The 23,736-nt window shown below is 36.8% G+C and overlaps 1 protein-coding gene across 1 annotated transcript; it reads right to left on the reverse strand.

Annotated features, from left to right (window-relative positions):
* Positions 1 to 1,518: 1,518 nt before the first annotated feature.
* Positions 1,519 to 4,259, reverse strand: LOC132297293 (1-aminocyclopropane-1-carboxylate oxidase homolog 1-like). The gene is made up of 3 exons (XM_059794908.1): positions 3,609 to 4,259; positions 2,125 to 2,446; positions 1,519 to 2,006 (listed from the first exon to the last, which is right to left on the reverse strand). Exons 1-3 carry the CDS (start codon positions 4,202 to 4,204, stop codon positions 1,749 to 1,751), a joined length of 1,176 nt encoding a protein of 391 aa, XP_059650891.1. The 5' UTR covers positions 4,205 to 4,259; the 3' UTR covers positions 1,519 to 1,748.
* Positions 4,260 to 23,736: the final 19,477 nt, after the last annotated feature.

The following is a 23,736-nucleotide window of genomic DNA, read 5'->3' on the forward strand; positions in this document are numbered from 1 at the left end:
TACGACGGCCTCGACAAGAGCTTCCATTGTATGGAATTTATTTTCAATTTGGAGCGTTTTGAGATTTTGGGTGAAAGCTCAAGTTTGGATTTGGAAAGGGTGGCAAGAGGATTAGTTGTTCTCCTTATTGTCCCCGCCGCTCCTCCAAAGTTGCATCGCATTTGGAGCATCTTCTTTTTGGTGTCATTTTAGGTTTTCTGTGACGCCCCAAATCTCATGATCCGATGCATCAACTAAGTAAATCCAAACCTGACCCAAGAACTCGGGCAACAAATGCAGAAGGTAAGGTCAAACAACCATAAATAAGCTAAGGGTAAATTGGTTATTTCATGATGAATATAGTAGATAGGGTGTGTACCATTGGATAGCTAGCTCGAAATCCTAAAATTTGGGCTCAAGAATGACCTAATTAATCTGGATTTATAATAAAAGAGATAATATGGCCATTTGAAGAAAGAGGAATAAATATGCACGTGTTTGTGATGAAAACTCAAGCATTGAAAAAAATGCTCAAGCTCTGAGAAAATGCTACCGATATTTGCTAGTTGAGCCATTTATAATAAAACTGGGCTCTTTCTTATCAAAAACTGATTCGTTGAAATCTTCAGTCATCTGTTATGCATCAACACAAGGCTCCTACCATTGTAGGGTCTGGGGAGGGGTTAAATACTTAAATGTACGCAACCTTACCTTTGCCTGAAGAGAGATTGATTGAATAAGCCATTAAATTCGAAATTTCTAGGTCTATGTGTGTCTAATTGATTCTGATAGGGACACAAATCTACATTATATAAGCAAAGGGGTAAAATCATAAAACCCCCCTCTTGTTTCCCAAAACGTCATATAACCCGAATTCTGATAGGAACACAAATCTGCATTATATAAGCAAAAGGCTAAAATCATAAAACCCCGCTCTTGTTCCCAAAACGTCATATAACCCCTTCAATTATCAAACAACTCCCTGAACTAACAAAAACTATCACGTTGCCCTTCTTCCGTGATGTAGCCGTTAAGTTGTTGCGAAATGACAATAGTGCCCATGATAGTATATTAATATTTTATTAAATTGAAATTAATTATAGTGTGAGAAGGGAAATTTTGCTATCACAAATTACGAGGTTATTTTGGTTAGCAAAATGATGCAACTGTGATTGTCACGTGATACGATCCCGTTAGTTTTAGTTGGGAAACAAATGGGGAGGGGATGATATGATAGACTTTTTAAAACATTAAGGGGTAATATGATAGTTTCTTTAGTTAAGGGGGTTAGTTGATAGTTTTTGAAAACAAAAGGGGGGTTTTAAACTTTAGCCCTATAAGCAAATGACAGTCATGGCAAAGCAGGACATTGTTTAAACACCATCAGCCAAAGCTCAAATATTTCAACATAAAACAAAACATCACCAATTCACAACTTAAAATGCAGCAATGAAGAAACTCCATCCTTCCCTTTCGAGGAACGGTGAGAGTTTATATTTTTGCCCTATAAGCAAATGACAGTCATGGCAAAGCAAGACATTGTTCAAACACCATCAGAGAAAGCTGAAATATTTCAACACGAAACAAAGCATCACCAATTCACAACTTAAAACGCAGCAATGAAGAAACTCAATTCTTCCCTTTTGAGGAATGGTGAGAGTTTATATTTTAGCCCTATAAGCAAATGACAGTTATAGCAAAGCAGGACATTGTTTAAACACCATCAGCAAAAGCTCAAATATTTCAACACGAAACAAAGCATCACCAATTCACAACTTAAAATGCAGCAATGAAGAAACTCCATCCTTCCCTTTCGAGGAAAGGTGAGAGTGAAACTCTTCTATAGAGGTTTCACGGTATATTTGGGGGTTTTCCTCCGATATCAACTCCTTGATTGGTCCATAAACACTTGAGGAACTTCCTCTCCTGATTGGTGGTCTGAACAGAGATGCAACTGAAATTCTTGGTTCTACATTTCTCGCCACTACTCTGTGATGCACACTCTTAAGCCTGTCATTAGTGATGAGCTACCCAAAACAAAACATAAATAAAATAAATCAATGTGATTCACTTTTTACCTGAATGCATATTTAAATTTGCGTCATCACTTTTTTTTGTAAGCAAAACTTAACATAGATTACCGACCTGCAAAAAATCTCCAATATTGACTACTAGAGCACCACGCTTTGGGGGAACATCAACCCACTGATTCTCCTGAAGAACTTGGAGGCCACCTACCTGGTCTTGTAGAAGTATGGTGAGGAATGTAGTGTCAGTGTGGCTGCTAGTACCCAAAGTTAGTTCTGGTTCAGGACACACAGGATAATAATGACCGAGTAGGACGAACTGCTCAGCACAATCCACGTCTTTCAAATGGTTGGGGTTGAGTCCAAGGGCCTCCGATATTAGTTCAAGAACAGTGTGTCCCAAACTCATTACTTGCTTTGAGTAATCAATCATTATATCACTGTCAAGTTGTTTAAAACACATCATATAGACAGTTATAAATGTTCAACTGGCAAATAAAGCAATTGCCATTAGAGAGTATTGTGTAATAAGTGACAGAACAAAAATGCTACAAAACCACAACATGTGTCTTTTGAGGTATGTTTTGTGCAGAACAAACAGCAGAGCATCTACTCACAGCAAAAATTACAATAAACGTAGGATTTTATAACAAAGCCTACAAATAAAAAGGAGGATATTTACTAGTTGATCAGTTTGCTTTAAAACAAGCTCACTGTATAATGGATCTTTAATTTAACTAGTGCCAAGCTCTCTTAATTGGCTGCTAAATTTTCTGAATGATTCTAAATGGATAACACTTTCTAGCTAATTAAGTTTTGCCAGTTGCATATAAAGTCTATAAGTCTGTTTTTGGGATTATATATATATACATTGCAAAATGCTATGTACTCAATTTTAATTCCGTCTTTCTTCATGTAGCCTTTTTAGTGTTTTGAGTTTGTCGCCACGTGAGTTGGTCATTGGCAAGGTTGAGGCTTCAGAATGTAGACAGAACAGAGTAATTTTGATCACTTCATGACCTTTAAGAACTACTACCAAGTAAGTTTCTTTAAAACTTTCACTACAAAATTTATTTGATTAACAGAACGAGAATGAACTCTGATTTTGCAAGCACTATGAATGTAAAAGAAATTCAAAAAAATAACTTAAAACTGACATAAATTGTGTATTCCACCAACCATAAACATATTTATCCCAATGAACTCTGATGATGCTTAATAGCTATGGGTTTTTAGGTATGTTTCTGATTTCCCCTATATTGTTTTTCTACAAGTAAAACTTTTTTCTCCAAGAAAGACTAGTTGAATCATTACAAAGTTATAACGTGAAGTGTGTTTTTGAGAAATTCAAATTAATAATATCAATTACACTAATTTATGGTTGGATTGCAGTCATCCCATTTAATCCAATTGGGATGTCCCGAATCTGACATGTCTATTTGGAGGAAGTAACATGAAGCTTAAAATGGTGGATGTATGATTTCATAACAAGCACACAAGAATTTCTAGAATCAATGGATCTTGCAGAATGCCCAGAAATTCTTCAATTAAATACTATTTTATTTCATTTTGAGTAATGAATTGAGTTACTAACGATCGTACCTGCAAACTGCAGGTAATTCATTGCGGTCCGGAGGATGAGGAGCCATGGCGCAATAAAAGGTGTCCTTCCAATCAGCAGCCGGCGAACTATAGAGAAGAAAATTGGACATATACAACACTTTTTTCTTGACATCCCTTGTGTAAAACTTTTTCTTCTCCACAACGTCTTGCTCATGAAATCTGCATATCCCATCTATCATTTCATCCAAAACACTCACTGGAATTCCATGATTGACAACCTGAAAGAAACCCCACTTTTCAGCAGCCTCCATGATTTCTCCGATGGTCTCTCTGCGTTTGGTTGCATCTCTGCTGACACCTTCAAGATCAATAACTGGAATACTGTACTTAGAGTTGTCGCCAAGTTGGGTATGAGGTTTTTGGATAAATATTGGTGGGATTTTTGTCAAACCAGCATCTACAAGTCCCTTGACACCAGCTTTTGTATCATCAAAAGCTTTTAATTCGGTGTTGCGGTCATAACTGGTATCACCTGGAGCCTGATACTTGACTGTGCTGCCATCATCTCCCTGTCTCTCTGTAGGCGTTGACCTTAGATCCACCGGAAGAAAGGCGGATTTGGAAAAGATGTTCATGTGACCAACAAACAAATGCTCCTCCTTTACCTGCCCAAAAAAAAATTAATAACAATTATTCATATATATATATATATATATATATATATATATATAGAGATAGATAGATAGATACACAGTAGTGTTTAAATACTCATGGTAAACGAGGAACAATATACTACCATTACTCGTGACCTTATTATCTAATTCAAGAGCTGACAATAATTATTTTAGGAAATTAATATTATTTTAATTAGCCATTAATTATAAAATGATTATATTAGATATATTCTTAAAGAAAAAAAAAAAAAAAAAAAAATCATGAACTACCATCACCCCACCGGCACTGTCACCACTACCCCGCCACCACCTCCCCCACCACACCACCTCCACCACCACCACCACACCGCTGCCACCACTGCTACACAACCACCAATGGTGGGTGGCAGTATGGTGGTGTTGGAGGTGGCACACCACCACACCGCTGCCACCACTGCTACACAACCAACAGTGGTGGGTGGCAGTATGGTGGTGTTGGAGGTGGCAGTGTTGTGGTGTGGTTGGGGGAGGTGGTCATGGCAGTGGGGGAGGAGGTGGGTGGTAGTGACGGTCCGACAGTAGTGGAAAGGGGTATAGTTAAAGTTTAATCAGATTAAAAAAAATTATTATTATTTTTTTTAAAAAAAAAGTATCTAATATAGTTATTTTATAATTAATGACTAATTAAAAGAAAAAAAATTACCTAAAATAACTATTGCTCCCTACAGTATCTAATACAGTGGTGTTCAATTGCTCCCTAGTGAGTAAGGAGCAATATACTCACTTTTACTTTGTCCTTCTCTCTCCTACTTTTGTTGTTCTTATCCAATTGTCCTTAGACTTAGAGCATTCGCACTGGCCTCCCTAGATTTTGGCTCTTCAAAAATGCCATTTCAACTTTTCTAAATGCCACATCAACATCTTTTGCTCTCCGAAAACGGACACTCTATTAGGCTCTCTCAATTTTTACTCTCCAAAAAAAATATTTAAGTAATTAATTAATTAATTATTTTTTAAAACTTTTTAATAACAGCTATATTTCTAACCATTATATTCCTAACGATTATATTTATAACCACTATATCTCGTGTACTAGAATTTTTATTATGTAATGGTTTCTTAAAATATGTAATGGTTTTTTAATATTAAAAATGTCACGCCCCAAACTCGGGGTCCGAAATGCTAACCGGGTCCTTACCCGAACCTGAGAACACCCAAGGGTAAAATGGTCAACTCAAGGTATGAAAGTGAGTGAGATGACTCTAAGTGAGTCATACAAGGTCAATATAAGTTTAATTAGTCATTTGGACCCATGCAACAAGATTCTAGATATAAGAATGATGATTTCAAAGATTTTTGGAGTAGTCTGCACTAAGGAGGCCATAACTCTCTCCACAGATGAAATCTATGTCTAGGATTAGTACCATTGGAAAGCTGACTTCGATCTGGTTAGTTTAGACTTAAGAATGACCCAATTTAGTTTTAAAATGAGGGAGTTACGGTCGTATAAAGGTCAGATCAAGGTGCAGAAAACTGCTCTCAGAATTTCACCATTTTAGGCCCTGTGCCCGAGCACAAAGGCAGATTTTAGCCTTGGTTTGGTTCTAAGGTGCCCCTTTGGTTGTATGGTCATCTCAAACCCTCCAAACCTGTCCAAAACATATATTCCATGGTCTACCTTGAAATGGCATCATTAAATATAAAATCAAAACATATAAAGATACAAAATAAAGCTTAAATTACACCCATTCATTGTCCCATTTCATGCATCCAAAACAATAGTCTTTAGAGTCCATACTTACAAGCCTTAAAGAAAACATTGTTACATTTACAAAGCCAAAGCTCACTAAGCTCATATATAGCATAAGTCAATAATTTACAACAATGAACATTTTTACAACAAAAGATGCCACAACTCGTAATCCTACATCCTTTTAAGCTTGTGGAGGAATGTCTTCTACAATTTCCTTTCCATGGCCTGAAAAATAGTAAGGAGTGAGCATAACGGCTCAATAAGAGATGCCTAAAATGCACTCCTTAATGTTTCCATGAATCCAAACAAAGAATAGCATATAGTAAAGGGGTCATGCTTGTTCGGGGATAATAATCATTCTACAATGCAATTCCATGAACGAAATGAAATGCAATGCGAATGGAATGTCCATGTCTCTCCCCATTTTCCAAAATTCAATCAAACATTTTCACAAAATTTCAATTTTTGCTTTCATTTCAAAACTTCAATCCCTTCATTTTCAAAAATCCGTTTTTCCCCAATGGTCGCGCCATGTAATGTATGAACAATACATACTACTAAATGTCATCTACACAAGGCATTTTCAGCTTCAAGTACCCCAACAATAATCCCTACTTAGAACACGAACTAACATGGCAGCTACTCAACCACAACAATAACCACAAGTTTACACAAAACAGCCCCATAAATGTGGTAAATTAGGCATTGAATTTTCAGTTTGTAAACATCTATAACACAACTACTATCGTTACTAAATTTCAGTTTTTGTACCCAAACCTAATCAACATTTAGGGGAGCTCAACTACACTTTCTAAGTACATAATACCCACCATCATAGGAGCTAAAATTTTTATTTTTTGAGCATCAACGACAACAACAATCCGTACCACAAAACAGTCCCACAATTGAGGTCATTCAAGCATAGGAATTTCAGTTTGTAAAACAACAAAAGCACAATCATGCTAATTACTAAAATTTCAGTTTTTATGTACACAACAAATCAACATTTAGGGGAGCTCAAATCTCAGTTTCTAAATACATATCACACACTATTATTGAAGCTACGAATTTCAGTTTTGGAACTTCACAAAACATGCTTGGAATAAAAGCTGAATTCTAGACAAGTTGGTAGCTCAAATTCAAATAATTAATTCACCAAAAACAAAGGTTGTAGGCTTTAAGAAACCCCCACTTCAAACCAAGAAAATCTCCACAAAACAGCCCCCAATTTGAAGGTCCAAGGTTCACAAAATGTCACCCAAGAACCACCAAAGGAAAGGAGAAGAAGAGAAGAGCAAAACCTTCTCTTGAAGCACCAACCAATCCCTACTTCTAAGAGGGATTTCGAAATTCAGCAATGAAGAAATGGGTTTGATGATTATATCACTGAATTGCTCTCCTCCAAAGGGTTGTTTTTCCCTTCTATAGCAGCACTCAAAATCCCTCTACAAAGCCCTCGAAGTTAAGCTACAAAAGAGAGCTTCAATGGAGGTAGGTGATGGAGGAAGGAATGAACAAGAAGAAGAAAGAAAAGGAGAAAGAAGGAACTGAGCGTGCTGTCCGAAAGGGTCTGCCAAATGAAGAATAAAACTGCCACCTATGATTATAGGTGTCATGCATAGGCTTGGTCAAAAGTTTGACCATAAGAAATGACCAAAATGCCCTTCTAATGCTACTAAACCACAACAATACCATTTCTATATCAAATACTAATTGTGACCTTACACCAATGATAAATAATAATTAAAACAGTTAATAAATGCTGGAAAATACTTTCGGGACCCAAAAATCCAGGTAGGGGATCCACACGGGCCTCCTAGGCTAAAAAATAAAAAAAATGTCAAAATGGTTCAAAATGCATTTCTAAAAGTTCTAAACTCAAATAAATACCTCAAGTCACTCTTGGAGCCCTCGTGGCATGCGAAACGAGGCACGAAAAATGAATAGTAGCAAAAATTGCCCGAAAATTCAGAAAATTGTGAAACAAAAAAAAAAAAAAAAAAAAAAAAAAAAAAAAAAAAAATTCTCAACCGTAATATTTTTCAATCAAACAATATTTGTAATATTTTAGTTTTTCACCATTTTCCATTTTTTAGAATTTCCTGTTTTTGCGAAGGCATTTTCGTCTTTTTTCGTTTTGCGTGTCGGACACCGTGGGATGTGCCAGGGGTGTTTGAGAGTTGGTTAGGGTATTTTCTTAAGCTTAGAACTCTTGGAAATGTAAAGGTTGTCATTTCAGCATTTTTTCGTTTTTCGGGTCGGACAGTTCCGGATGGGACCCGCTATCGGATTGTTGTGCACGGGGTTAGTGTCAAAGGTCCATTGCATATCATATACATTTATTTTATGCATAATTGTGTTGTTTAAATGTTGTGTGTGGTTAGAATTTAATTGGTTAATGTGTGTGTGTGTGTGTGTGTGTGTGTGTGTGTGTGTATGTGTATATATATATAAAGAAAAAGATGGGATTTTAATTTTTAGTGGTAGAGTCCACTCCCCACTCACTTTGAATTAGTGGCCAAGAGGGCACATTTGGTCTCCTTTTTTCCTCTCTCTCCCGTAAGCTTCCTCTCTCTCTATCTTCTTATTCATTTTCTTTTTTTTTTTCAAGCAAATCTTTAATCTTTGATTACTCTTACAATTTTGTGAATTTTTGGGTGCCGTTTGCTGCAAAACGAAGAGCTCATTGAGATCTACGCGTTGACAGGAGAAAATCATACTTTTAGCCACCCTAAGAATTTCAAATTTTGGGCATCAAATTAGGGGTTTTTGCATTCTTGGAGGAAGGGTTTCCTAATCCATTCATTTTTGGATTTTTGTGAGTTATTCTCTATAAAATTAACATGTAGCATGCTTTACTTGAATAGATTTCTTGTATGATTGCTTAATTGTTGTGTAATGAATTACTTGGCTATGTGTTAGTTGATGTATATATGAGAAAGCATGCTTAAATGATGATACTTCATGCCTAATTGTCTAAATGGTTAGATTTAATGATATGGAAGCATGATTAGTAGTTTTACAATTCCTTACAAAGCATGTATGTGGTGAATATTTAACTTATGAAGCATGAATCCACACTTGCTACGTCATTTGGAAAGCATGATGCATTCATGCATATCATTGGGCATGAAAATGGCAAATTGATTTGAAATGAAAGAAAAAAGGGTTTTGGGAAAAAGTTTTGATTAAAGGGTTTTGCGAAAAACTCGATCGCCGAGGGGTTACTGAGAGGCCGTTGCGTTAATGTGACCTAGAGGGAACTAGGGAAATATCCTAGCGTGGTTGAGTTATCTGGGCCCCAAATGATGCCACGGGAGTACTATGGGTCAAGGACAGTAGCCAATCATTCTCTCATGTCGCTATAGGGTCACCGTGGGATGGGTTGTGTTAACGGTTTGAAAAGCGATGAATAGAAGTGATTTTGAAAATAGGGAGCAACATAGCAGGGTATTGCATTTCATGACACAACATTGTTTAATTATGACCTTGAAATTGTGTTGTATTCTCCCAGGCATGGCATGATCCTGTTTCCTTTAATCTTATTCATTATTTGGATTCACGGAGTCACAAGAGGTGTGTCTTAGGCACTATTTACTGAGCAATTTTGCTTACCCCTTTATATTAACATTTTTCAGGACACGGCAAGAAAGTGGCGAATGACGATCCACCACAAATTTAGTTCGAAAAATTGAAGTTCACCTTTGTTATCTTTTGTAACTTGGGAAAAACCATCCTTTGTAAAGTTTCAACCCATGGGAAAATGTGTTTGTTTTGTAAAGCATAATCATGTAAAGCGACCAAGACTTCTTCACAGTAATTTGATATAAATTGAGACTACAAAGATATTTTATGTTAAATGAGAGTATGTCATTGTCTTTTGTGTTAATGTTATTGTATATGATCATAGGTTGTGTTTTCCCATTTTACAGTGCCTTAGTTTTGGTTTAAAACAGAGTGCAAGCCTCTACATAAGCCATTTCTTTCCATTTCCTTATTCTCAGCAATTCCAGTAGCTGAATCACAACCGAAATAGGCACTTTGGCCAACCGAAATAGGCACTTCGGCCAACCGGTTCTTCCAGTTGCCGCAGCCACTGTTTGGGTCTCAACCGATCGACCGAAATAGGCACTTCGACTGATCGGTACAATGGGGTTCACTTCGGCTCACCGAAGCTCCACTTCAGTTGACTGAACTGTTGCTGCTTAGGTGCTCTTTGTTCCTTATTCTGGTATAACTCATCCTAAGTCTTGGCAAGTTGCATAGAATCCTTGTGAAGTATAATTATGACCTAGGAATGATGTTTTGACACTAGATATGATGGGATTGACTTAGGTGACCTCGGGTTCGAGTAAGGACCCAGTTAACAGTTGGGACCCACGGGTTCAGGTTATTACAATATCTTTGCAAATTATTAAAAAAGTTTGGATTGATATTATAACTTTAAACAATACATTATCCATTATGGACTAAAAAACAACAAATAAAAAAAAAGTAAATAAAACAAATCAATTAAAATAACATAAACAATACAATATCCTGAATTAGAATAAGAAAATAAATAGACTAAGGATTACAAATGCACTGTTTGTGGCAGAATTTTAAAATTTAAAGCAAAAAGAGTTTAAAATTTTAATTTTTAAGGGAAAAAAACAAAAAATAAAAGGTTTTTTAATTTATTTTTGGCCCAAATCAATTTTTTATTTTTTTGGACAAACATGCCTAAACAATATATTTTTTATTTAATGAATTTATTTTATTTTTATTTTTTAGTTTAAAAAAACAAAGCTCAAAATAACCCATTTTTGGGTTTTTTCCAAAAAAAACACGCAGTTAAACAATGCCATAAGGCACTATTAATTGACCGTTGCTCGCTGATTTCAAAACAAAAGAAAAAAGCTCCCCCAAAAACTACGCTGCTTTGGCAACGAATAAGACAAAAAAAAATAAATAAAAAAAATAATAATAATAAAAAAAAAAAAAAAAAATTATAGCAATCAACCTTGGGCTCGCGGAATACTGTGAGCCAACCCGCAAGCCCTTGTGGGCCTGCCCAATTTATACTAGGCTGGTGGAACGCTACTGGGCCATTTGGCTCATGGAAAGGGCCTTTGCCCAGCACAGTGTGGATTCTCTTAGAAGGAGGTTCTCAGAAAGCAGTCTTGCGTGTGCTGACCACTTAGGTCATGTCATCTTTTAAACTCAAAATTTTTATATGGTCTCGGGATCAGTCACAACTAATCATCATTAAATATGTAAATAAAAAGTTAAAAATAGAGCTTACACATCTTAGATAAAATTTCTTACGTGTCCAACGATTAATGGCTCAGGACTGAGGTCCTAGGACCATATAATAACTTTTTGTTTTAAACTCCTATGGATAATTTTTTACATGATCATGGCCAACAAAAGATTGGCTTTTCAGTTGCTTAAGCCAAATATTTTCATAATTCTTCCTTCTTACAAGTCAAACCCATGATGGGCTTGGCGGGGCATGTGGATGACTCAAAAATTAATTGAGATGGGTGCTAGGTGTATGGTTGGAAATGGGCAGCATATCAACATTTAGGATAATAGTTGGGTGAATGGTTGATCTTGTACACACAAATTTCATGTCTTAAAAATTAAAGAATGAAACGTGGAATAAATCAATTTTATTGATTTTATAAAAATTCAATGAGTACAATACTCTGTATATCTTTACAAAAGAGAGAAATGGTCCTCTAATTCGATATCCTTCGTCCTTTGATTTGATCTCTTTTGTTGGTTGGATCCAAGGGCTATTGAAACTTGATTTTGAATCAAGTTGTTGAATGTCGTCTTCAATTACTTGTAGATGAGGAAAAACGTCAATGATTTCTGATTGTGGGCTAAAGAAGCTTGATCTCGAATAGTGTTGTTTAGTGATTCTCCAAACTTGTTGAATCACAGAAAAAGAACGGCACGATCTTGATATGCTTATTGTTCTTTTGCTTCAGAGTTTGAATGTTGAGAGAGTGAAGATTCTAACAGATGGTCAATCCTCTCTCTCTCTCCCTCTCTTTGGGTCTTGATCTCCTCCCCCTTCTCCACCCCTATAAATTTATTTATAAGCTTCACGAGGGGGTATAATTGTAGCTTGCAGCACCTTTGATAATTATCCCAATTATTTGTGATAATTCTCCTAATGATAATTATACATATATCATAATCATATTTGATAATAATTATATATATATGCCAGTATAAATAATCATCCTTTACTTAATTTCAAGTTGGTTTCAGCTTGTTAGGCAATTTGGTTCGACCTATTCGTCCATATTTTATAATGGGCTAAATTGAAAATAGGCCCAAACTATAACTTGACACTATGCCATTTTTTTTTCTTTAGGTCCCAAAAATTGTGACCCAAAAAAGAGTTGGGGATCTTAAGTTAGTGGTGGAGCTCATCAATTCATTGAGTTCTACTTGGAAAATTGATTTGCTTCACACTTTTTTTCTCTCTTATAGAGGTAGAGGCCATCACTTATTGCCCTCTAAGTTTATTCAATATAGGGGACCTAGTTCTATGTGAAATCCTCATACAAAATCGTCCTCTCTCTAATTGAGGACTAAACTTTGGGCTTCTTAAGGGATAAATCTAGTATTAGCCATGCGTCTCAAGGCCCATGGTAGCATTTGGTCACGTTCCACTACAAGTAAAATAAAACACTTTTTATGGCATTGTGTGAGTTTGTGACAGCGAAAAATATTGTGGAAAGTTTAAGTTTTTATCAAGAGAGATATTAAATCATGTTTCTTTTTATTTAATTACCTTTACTTATTTTAGCAAATAATTAACCAATCACAAGCAAAATATGATGAGCGCTGAAAAGTGCGCATTTTAACCCCTTAAGCTAAGGTATTCTAGGACCTATTACTTTCCCGTTTTAAACTAATTTCATGTTACTACTCTTTTCAGGTGCTTATCCCAAAAATAAGTCAATTCAGCCAAATAAGAGCATTAAAGAAGTTAACTCAAGCTGAATGGAAGAAAGGAGCAAAACGAAGCAAAGTGTGAAAATTCAGCATGTTCGAACGATCTCAGAATTTCCTCGATCAATCCAAAGTTCATCGATCTAAACAATTCAAGATGGATTTAAGCCTTTGTCCTTATCCAAAAGAATCCAGCAAGTTCGATCGATCCAACATTTTCCAAATCGATCGAAATTATTCGATCTAATCTACACCTACCACCCATCTACCACTTTTGTCTTCTTCCCAAAAATATCCCAAAATATCTCAGAGATTTGTCTTTATTCAAAAAGGTGCCACCAAGGATGCGCGATCTCTGCAGCATTCGATGGATCTCAACCATGTTAGATTGATCTCAACACAGTTCGATCTATCGAACTTCCACAAGTCCGAACAAAAAATAGATTCCAGCTCATCAAAAGTTGGCTCATGGTGCAATCATTGGAGGGACCTTGGTGTACGAGCCCAGACCATTGGTGTGATATTGGACCTACCTATATATGGATTGAGAACCATTTTTAGAGCATAGTTGTTATTCATAATTTGTATATCCCATATCTTAGAGAGGAGGCTAGAGATTAGAGAGCTTGTACACATTTTAGGAGTTCTTCCATTCTTCTAGGATTTCCATCAAGAAGGAGGTCATTCCTACCATGGAGATATCCCTTGAGGGTTGGATGATTACTTCAATGAGTGGCTAGACATCTACTTGGGGCTAGAGTAGCCCTTAAGTTTGCTTCCTAGACTTAGTTCTTTGAATATTTTTGCGGATTTATTTGTAACAATGTTTTGATCTTGGATTTATATATATATCTTGTGGTTTCTACTTGATGTGTATGGATTAATGCTTTCAATTGATTATCTATTTCTAACCATATGTCTATGTATGCTAGAAGGGATGATTTATATGCTTTTCTCTAGATTTAGTGGAATTTATGCATGTCTATGTGTATGGATGAAGTTAATCTAGAGATGGTCAAAACATAGAGCTTAATTGAACACTCTTGCAATTTATTTGATGGTTCACACTTGTTTCTTGATGGATTGTACCACAACTTTAGCTCACTTAATTAAATTTCATGTCTTTAGTGTAGATGTAGTGTAGTTGCTTTAAATTCATAGATAGGTGGACAATCTACTCTTGTTCCTTGGTGTTCCATACTTATGAATGCATTTGGGTATGTTTCTAGATAATTGTGTGTGCATAAATTGTGGTTTCATTGAATGGATTTTGGTCTCATTTGATAGGTTGTGCTTTCCATTTGATTTGGCTTGATAACCTATGCTTATTAGCCATCCATGCCTAGTTTCAATTAATGTTACACACACACACACAAGTTACAAGTCAATTTCCCCATTAACATACAATTGCTAGTGTCTAGTGAAGTCAAGCTTAGTGGTGAGCTCTACTACTCCAAGTCCCCCCCTCTATATCTTTCTCTACTTTATTAATCATTGAATTTTGTTTACTTTAATTTTGTTTGCATCATAGCTTAATCAATCAATCCAACCAATCTTTGATCACTCAACCTACTAACCCTATATATTGTTTCCATTACAAAGGCACCCACGATCCCTACTCACCCTAGCTATATTTTTAGTTAGAAGTAGTAATGGCTTTTACAAATTTAAAACTTGGCCACATTGCACACTCACACTCTTAGTCCATATCATTTTGCAAACTTTTGGTGTAATGATATGGCACACACAAAGTTTTTAGCACCGTTACCGGGGATTTTAATTGGCAACGCCGTGTTTTGGAAACAAATAGGAATTAGTACTTTTTTTATCGTGTCTTTTCTTTATTTTCTTCTTAGTTACTTATTGTGTTTGTTCTCGATTGACTAGGTGCGTTGAGTGAAGGAAATGAAGCAAAGGAGAATTGAAGAGCAAGGAAGCCAAGTGGAGCTAAGCTAAGCACAAAAAGGCTAAAAATCTATTCAAAAAAATTACAAAGCTAAGCGAAAAGTTGAAAGTTATATTGAAGTTGCTTAAGGACCCTTTGTGAGATCTTTCTAACTTAAGCTCTAGTTAAATCGTTGGCCCGCGTGGAGGCTTGTTTTTTATTTCTTAGATAAATCGTGAGCCCGCGTGGAGGCAATTTACTTTTTCTTGCATGTTGTTCAAGCATGGGAGTATGGGATCATTGTATGTGAAGATTTGTTGATTTGTTGTGGGGGCGAAGTATTTGTTACTTGCTTATTTCTTGTTATTTGTCTTTGCAAGTGCATGCATGGTTGAAAGTCATTAAATCCTACTCTTGTCCCTCTTAATTTTCATTTTGAATCAGTTGTTCGTAATCCTAGGGGAAGAGGTAGTTCTCATCACTCCATTTCATCAATGGAGGACCAAAATAATGACCATGTGGACGACCTTGGTTACATAGACCAACAAGGCATCCTCCACCCTAATGTGCATCATGAAAACATCTAAGTACCATTAGGTATGCCTAGACCATTTATTCCACCACAACAACAAGGTCAAATCCCATTGGGAATGCCTCAGCCAATATTTGCTCCACAACCTCCTATGGTTTAAGCTAACCACGGTGTTCGAGTAGCACCACCGGTTGTAAATCCCCCTCTTGCATTAAGAGACTATTATGTGCCTAATGAATATAATGCACCCACTTGCATTCAATTGCCTCCATTTAGAGCACATCACTATGAAAACAAACCACAAACCATTCAAATGCTTCCTAACTATCATAGACTTCCAAGTAAAGAACCTTATAAGCATTTGGATGAGTTTCTTGAAGTGTGTTCCACCGTGAAATACACGGACATGCCAGAAGAAGTGTTAAGACTCAAAATTTTTCCTTTTACCCTCAAAGACAAGGCAAAATATTGGTTTAACAATCTTAGGCCTTTTTTGATAACTTCTTGGGCAGAAATGCAACAAGAGTTCTTGAAAAAGTACTACCCGGTATCAAAGACCAATGCCATGAGAACTTCCATTCATGAATTTTCTTAAGGGGATGGGGAAATGTTTCACGAGGCATGGTAAAGATTCAATGACTTGCTTAGGAAGTGCCCACATCATGACATACCTAAGTGGCAATTAGTTCAATATTTCTTTGAAAGTTTACCGGATAATCACAAGGGTATGGTTGATGAATCTATGGGTGGTTCTTATCTTGATAAGTATGAAAATGATGTGTGGCAATTGTATGAAAGTATGAGTGAAAATTCCATTCATAGATCTCTATCTTCTAAAAATGACAGAAATCTAGGTGGAAGGAAGAATGTTGACTTGTATCAAGTTGACAACTCTAATGATATAGCCGCCGAGTTGAAATCCTTATCTTAAAGATTTGATCAATTTTTGATCAACCAATCTTCGGCATATCAAATGTCTTCCTCTCCTAATCATGTTCATCATCGTACATCTAATGAATCATGTATGACTTGTTCTAGTGTGTTACATTCTACTTCCAATTGTCCCCATGGACATGTGCAAAATGACAACCATGAGCAAACAAATGTCATTTTTGCTAACCAATGGAATAATCCCTAATCTAGGTTGGAAGAACCATCCGAACTTTTCTTGGACAAGCCAAGGGGAAGGCTTAAACCCTCCCTAAGGTGGGTTTCAAGGAAACTATATTCCACCTCCAATGCAAAGCCAAGGTTCCCAAAGTTTTAGATCATCATCATTCCAATCACATGGAAACCAATTCTCTAATTCTCATTTCCCAGATCAATCTTATTCTCAAGCAAAGTCTAGGAGTCCCGCTTTTGAAGAAAAAGTTTTGACCACTTTAGGCACTCTAGAGGCGAACACTCAATTGTTTCATTCTCACTCTCAATCCATTGCTAAGCTAGAAACCCAAGTAGGGCAAATAGCAAGTACTTTAAATGCTAGAGAGAAAGGGAAAATGCCTTTGAATGCCTCACCAAAACAACAATGTGTTGTGGAGACTCATTCCTCATTGGAAGGTCCCATAATTGAGCATGTCAATGCGGTAACAACCTTGAGAAGTGGGAAGATTGTGGACAACCAAGTAGGTATGTCCAATGAAGAGAGTGAACCGGTGCAACCAAAAGTTGACACCCGTCCTGTTTCACATTTTATTCCTTCTTCATTGCATGTGCATGATCATCATGTTGAGAAAGCATTGAAAAATGATTTGAAAGATGAATCAAAGCATGATTTGAAAAAAGACTTGAAAATTTTTTGTGTTGATGATGTATCAAAGAAAAATTTTGAAAAAGCTTTTGAGCCAAGAGCTCCATTTCCAGATGCCTTGAAAGGATCTATTTATCTTGATAAATAAAAGACCAAAACCAATGAAATCATTGAAATGTTTAGGCAAGTGAAGATTAATCTTCCACTTTTGGATGCAATTAAGCAAATTCCGGCTTATGCCAAGTTCTTAAAAGATTTTTGCACTCAAAAGAGGAAAAACAAAAGCTAAGCACCAAGAAAAATGGTCTTGACCGAGCAAGTGAGCTCTATTTTGCAACATAACACTCTCCCAAAGTTCAAAGACCCCAGTTCACCTACTACTTCTTGTATCATTGGTGGCCATGTCATCAATCAGGCTCTCTTAGACTTAGGAGCAAGTGTTAACCTTCTTCCATACTCGATATATGTCAAATTAGGCTTAGGAGACTTGAAATCGATGTCGGTAGTTTTACAACTTGCCGACCGATCAATCAAAAGGCCTAGGGGTATCATTGAGGATGTTTTGATTAAAATTGATAATTTCTTCTTCCCGGTTGATTTCGTTGTCATTGACACGGAACCGATTCCAAATCACAAGAGCCAAATTCCCGTTATCCTTAGCCGTCCTTTTTTGGCAACTTCAAATGCCAACATCAATTGTAGGACGGGGATAATGAAAATCTCATTTGGGCATATGAAAGTGAAGTTGAACATTTTTAATCCAACCCCAAATTCAATGGACCAACATGAAAAAGTGTGTGTTGTAAAGGAGTGTGTAAACCATGAATTGTATGAAGTTAAATCTTTACTTGATGTTGAACATTTCTATGGTTTGTCTACCAACTTAAAAGCATAGAAATTTGCATTGAAGTCAAGTGTACCAAGGGCATGGAAGCCTCAGAGTTATTTTGACTAAGGACCGTCAATGTTGTTTGAATCAAATCCAATGAGTTCCTTAGGGAGCAATTTGTTGGGTGGGATTCAAAAATCCATTCACCTTGTCAAGGAGGGGTTGCATAACAAGATATTTGATTCGGGCTAAAAGAGCCCAACGTCTTGCTAGAGACATTAAAGACTAGTACATGCTTCGTAGGGTTTCCAACCCTATTCCTCCCTCATTTCTATTTTACCTTTCATTTCTTGCGTCGTCTAGATATGTTTTAGGGTTTATACACATTTATAGGAATTATGATTGAGAATGCATACACTTTCATTCTGAAATTAGGCATCTTGTTCCTGTTCGATCGATCCCAAAAAGAGGTTCGATCGATCAAACATCCCTTTCTACATCCAATCATCCCTCTGTTCCATCGATTGAAATTTTCCTGCATAACTCAGCTCTTTGTGTATCGATCAAAAATTTCTTTGGATCGATCTGAAAGTTCCTAGATTGATCCAACTTTTTCTTGGATCGATCTTCACTCCACACTTCAAAATTTTTTTTGAGATCCATGAAAAAAGCCTCTCTGTGCATCGTTCGAACTTGTCTGCAGGTTTTCACCTATTCGATCGATCGAAGTAACTTTTAGATCGATCTTGCATTGATCGATCTGCACCTCCTTTGTTGACTTTGATTTGACTTTTGAACTTTAATTTAATAAAAATCCAAAAATATTTTGAATTTTTAGTTTATTTCATTTTATTCTCAAAAATTTCAAAATTATTTTTAATTTTAGGAAAGTTTTCAAAAATCTAAAAATATTTTGATTTTATCTTATTTTATTTTTATTTTATTTTTATTTTTGTTTTTATTTTTATTTTTATCTTAAAAATATTTTCAAAAATTCCAAAAGGTTTTTATTATCCAAAAATCCAAAAAAATATTTTCTTTTTAATTCCATTTTATTTTTTTTTTAAAAAATTTCAAAAAATCCGTGAAATATTTTTAGTTTTCAAAAATTCAAAAAAATTTTTAAAATACTTTGTCATTTGAAGCATGGATCGATCTGTGTTCTTTCAAGATCGATTTATGTTCGATCGATCTGAGATTTTTCCAGATTGATCGAACTTGTCGGGACCAGTTTTTAAAATAAAACCCTAGGGTCATTTTGATCGATTTGTAAATCGATCTTAGAACCTCATCTCTCGCCGTTGCAACACCCTTTTTTCCTAACCTCCGGCGAACCCTCCGGCAAGCGTCCAAGGCATCGAATCTTCCATCTTCGTCTCATATCTCACATTCCTCTCTCTCCTGATGCACTTCTCTCTAGTTTTGGTAAGTTTTAGTTGTAATTTTTGGATTTGAGTTTCAATCATATATTTTTGATATTGCCATGTTAGATTTGAGCTTCCCATGTTTGATTCTTGCCATTTTTGAGTTGATGAAGCATGTGTATATATGTGTATGTATATGTATATAGCTTTTTGTATATATTTTCATTTCCAAATTGATTTTGCGGGTCACGTGCCAAGACAAGTGACCAATAGTGTGTTGTTGTTGTATGAGAGGGCCCCACAAGCTTGCTTGGGTGCCCCCGTACCATCCACGTCACAGATCTGTAACTGTTTGCATTCTTAGCAGAGTTCGATCAATCTTTGTTTTTCTCAGATCGATCTCACTTAAGTCTAGATCGATCCAACTTGAATCGATCTCATATTTTCCTAATCAATCGAACATCACAGATTTGTATTTTCACTTCACACACCATCTTTTATGCTCCATGTAATCTTATTTATACCCAATACCTGTGTTTTCCACATTGGATGCATTCTATACTTATATTATTTAGCATGTTTCACTTGGTCACTTTTTATTTGGCTGCGTCATCACTTGTATAGATTCATGATTATTATTCTGAGTTGTCTATCTTATTTGACAAACATATATACTGTGCTTTAATTCTTTATGTCGGTATTAACTTATTCCGCAAGTGTTTCTCTTTCTGTTTTGCAGACTATGGCTAGGGTAAAGACTGTTGCCCGTAGGCATTATCCACGCCGAGTGAGGTAGCGAGTAGAGGAGCAGGAAGGACCATCTTATGTTCAGGTCCCCATTCTAGAGCCAGCTCCAGAGTAGGTTAATAAGGCTGAACAGTTAGAGCAGTTAGAAGAAGATCCAGCTCAGTCCCCATCAGCCGGCTCTAGACTATAGTCTTCAGCCTCTGCATCATCTTCTACAGCTGAGACTAAGCATATACCTTCTCCCTCACCACCACCGGCACAGCCAAGCCAAGTTCGCGACAAACCTATTAGGAGATACTTACGCCTTGAGGTGGTGCATGAGTTGGTATTTGATATTATTTTCTTCTCTCGGTATCTCCTGACCTAGTCAACATACGATGATATTGACTGGAGGGGCATTTCAGCTATTTTGGCTCCAGTTACATATCCAGTTTACCCGCGGCTTGTTCGGTTGTTCTACCAGAATCTCCAGCCGGCCCTGAGTAACCTGTCAGAGCTACACACTACTATTAATGGCCACCCCATCCGGATCACAGTTGATATTCTTGCCAGATCTTCTTGATGCCTGCATGTCTGCCCTCCTGATGTTTATTATCCTCTCTTGGAGTGGAGGCCTTCTTACGCAGACATAGCCGTGGCACTGACTGGCCACTATGCAGATGGCGACACTTTCGGCATCCGGACTTATCTGCCCGATGACCTTTAGTTCTACGATTCGGTACTATTCTGAAATGTATTTAAGGTGGGCCATAAAATCCAGAGGCATTCAGACTTTTTGGTTGCTTTATATTTATTCTATATAGGCCACTGGGTATCCATGCTGGCACTCTACTAGAGTGTCATGATGAGATTGTACTCGACCTATATTAGCAAGGCCAAGCTTAGGCGGGCCACTTTCCTTCCATTTGGCCATCTTATCACTCAGATCCTCCGAGATCAGCGCTATCTTTTCCATCTATATGAGTATCCAGAGACAAGAGCTTGCAATTATGGCAAGAAAGAGTGGAATAAGAGCTATAATGCTCCTATCAAGAGTTTAGTGGAGGACGCTGTTCTAGCAGCTGAGGAGCTTGAGGAGGAGGAGATGGCGACAGCAGTAGCAGCAGACGGTCCAGTAGTCGCACCGGCGGCTGCCGTACATATAGAGATCGATCAGGAGCAGGAGCCTTTAGCAGAGGAGTTAACACATAACTCTTCAGTGGGGTCACCATTACATTTCCAGGAGCAGGCTAAGAATGCACATCATTTTCCTGATCTGGTGGTACCTGAGGCTCCAGCACCGACACTTGGCTTTGGAGAGCGTATCCAGGCCTTGGAGGATGCAGTTGTCTCTCTTCGATCAGATGTGGCATCTCTCTGCTCCGATGTCTTAGTTGCACTGCAGCGTAAATCCAGAGATATCAAGGGATTACGCCCCACTCACCCTACCTCATCCGCCTGATCTTTATTCCTCTCTTTTATTATGTTATATAGCTGTGATACATGGTGTGTAGCCGTCGGTTGCACCAAAAGTTTGCAAAAGATGTTGAACTCAGAGTCTGAGTGTGCAATGTGGCCAAGTTTTAAATTTGTAAAAACCACCACTACCTCTAACTAAAAATATAGCTAAGGTGAGTAGGGATTGTCCCAAAGGATTTGTTGGTACCGTTGCAATGGAAACAATATATAGGGTTAGTAGGTCGAGTGATTAAAGATTGGTTGGATTGATTGATTAAACTATTATGCATTTGAAATTAAAATAAACAAAATTCACTGATTAATAAAGTAGAGAAAGATGTAGAGGGGAGGACTTGGGGTACTAGAGCTCACTACTAAGCTTGACATCACTAGACACAAGCAATTTTATATTAATGAGGAAATTGACTTGTAACTTTTGTATGTGTGTGTGTGACATTAATTGAAACTAGGCATGGATGTCAAGCCAAATCAAATGGAAAGCACAACCTATCAAATGAAACCAAAATCCATTCAATGAAACCACAATTTATGCACACACCACTATCTAAAAACATACACCAAATGCATTCATAAGTATGGAACACCAAGGAACAAGAGTAGATTGTCCACCTATCCATGAATTTAAAGCAATTACACTACATCTACACTAAAGACATGAAATTTAACTAAGTAAGCTAAAGTTGTGGTACAATTCATCAAGAAACAAGTGTGAACCATCAAATAAATTACAAGAGTGTTCCATTAAGCTCTATGTTTTGACCATCTCAAGATTAACTTCATCCATACACATAGACATGCATAACTTTCACTAAATCTAGAGAAAAGCACATGAATCATCCATTCTAGCATATATAGACATATGGTTAGAAGTAGATAATCAATTGAAAGCATTAATCCATACACATAAAGTAGAAACCACAAGATATATATATAAATCCAAGATCAAAACATTATTACAAATAAATCCCCAAAAATATACAAAGAACTAAGTCTAGGAAGCAAACTTAGGGGCTACTCTAGCCCCAAGTAGATGTCTAGCCACTCATTAATGTAATCATCCAACCCTCAAGGGCTATCTCCATGGTAGGAATGACTTCCTTCTTGATAGAAACCTTAGAAGAATGGAAGAACTCCCAAAATATGTAAAAGCTCTCTCTAATCTCTAGTCTCCTCTCCAAGATATGAAAAATACAAATTATGAATCACAACTATCTACTATCGCCCTATCTCTAAAAGTGGCTCTCAATCCTTATATAGGTAGGTCAAAATGTCACCCAATGGTCTGGGCTCGTACACTAAGGTCCCTCTAATGATTGCACCATGAGCTAACCTTTAATGAGCTGGAATCTATTTTTTTTCCGACTTGAGGAAGTTCGATCGATCGAACTATGTTGAGATCAATCGAACATGGTTGGGATCCATCGAATGTTGTAGAGATCGATCATCATTGGTCACACCTTTTTGAATAAAGACAAATCTCTGAGATATTTTTAGGAAGAAGACAAAAGTGGTAGGTGGGTAGTAGGTGTGGATAAGATCGAATCATTTTGATCGATCTGGGAAATAATGGATCGATCGAACTTGTTAGATCCTTTTGGATAAGGACAAGGGCTTGGATCCATCTTGAATTGTTTAGATCGATGAACTTTTGATCGATCGAAGAAATGCTGAGATCGATCGAACATGCTGAATTTCCACACTTCACTTCATTTTGCTCCCACTTTGCTCCTTTCTTCCATTCAGCTTGAGTTAACTCCTTTAATGCTCTTATTTGGTTGAATTGACTTATTTTTGGGATAAGCACCTAAAAAAGGCAATAACACGAAATTAGAATAAAATGGAGAAATAAGATAGATAAAGGTCCTAGAATACCTTAGCTTAAGGGGTTTAAATGCGCACTTTTCAGAGCTCATCACACCCCCAAACTTAAATATTGCTAGTCCCTAGCAATGAACTACAAAGTAAATGAATGAAATGAACAACTATACAACTATGAACACGAAAGTAATAAATGGATAACGCCACTTTTGTAGGGATCACGATTGCATTTAGCATATGCAACGAGCCTTTTAAACCCTTAGGTTACCTCTAGTGGATGAGTGAAGTCTAGTGAGGGTTTCCAGAAATGATACCCATAAACATTAAGCTCATTCTTTCAAAAGAGGCACCAATATTGCAAACAAGCATTAGGAGAAAACTACCTCAAGTATGTAATTTTTAAACCATTTTCAAGCAATCTCCC

This window comes from Cornus florida, unplaced genomic scaffold (assembly GCF_030987335.1).
Source record: "Cornus florida cultivar Cherokee Brave unplaced genomic scaffold, ASM3098733v1 CherokeeBrave_3.0.0_Hap2_Chr01, whole genome shotgun sequence".
Lineage (NCBI taxonomy): Eukaryota > Viridiplantae > Streptophyta > Magnoliopsida > Cornales > Cornaceae > Cornus > Cornus florida.

Excerpts from the sequence above, each read along its gene's own strand:
- LOC132297293 (XM_059794908.1), bottom strand. The coding sequence starts at position 4,204 with ATGAACATCTTTTCCAAATCCGCCTTTCTTCCGGTGGATCTAAGGTCA. Across the intron at positions 2,447-3,608 it reads GAATTACCTGCAGTTTGCAG|TGATATAATGATTGATTACT; the intron begins GTACGATCGTTA and ends ACAACTTGACAG. Across the intron at positions 2,007-2,124 it reads ATATTGGAGATTTTTTGCAG|CTCATCACTAATGACAGGCT; the intron begins GTCGGTAATCTA and ends TGTTTTGGGTAG.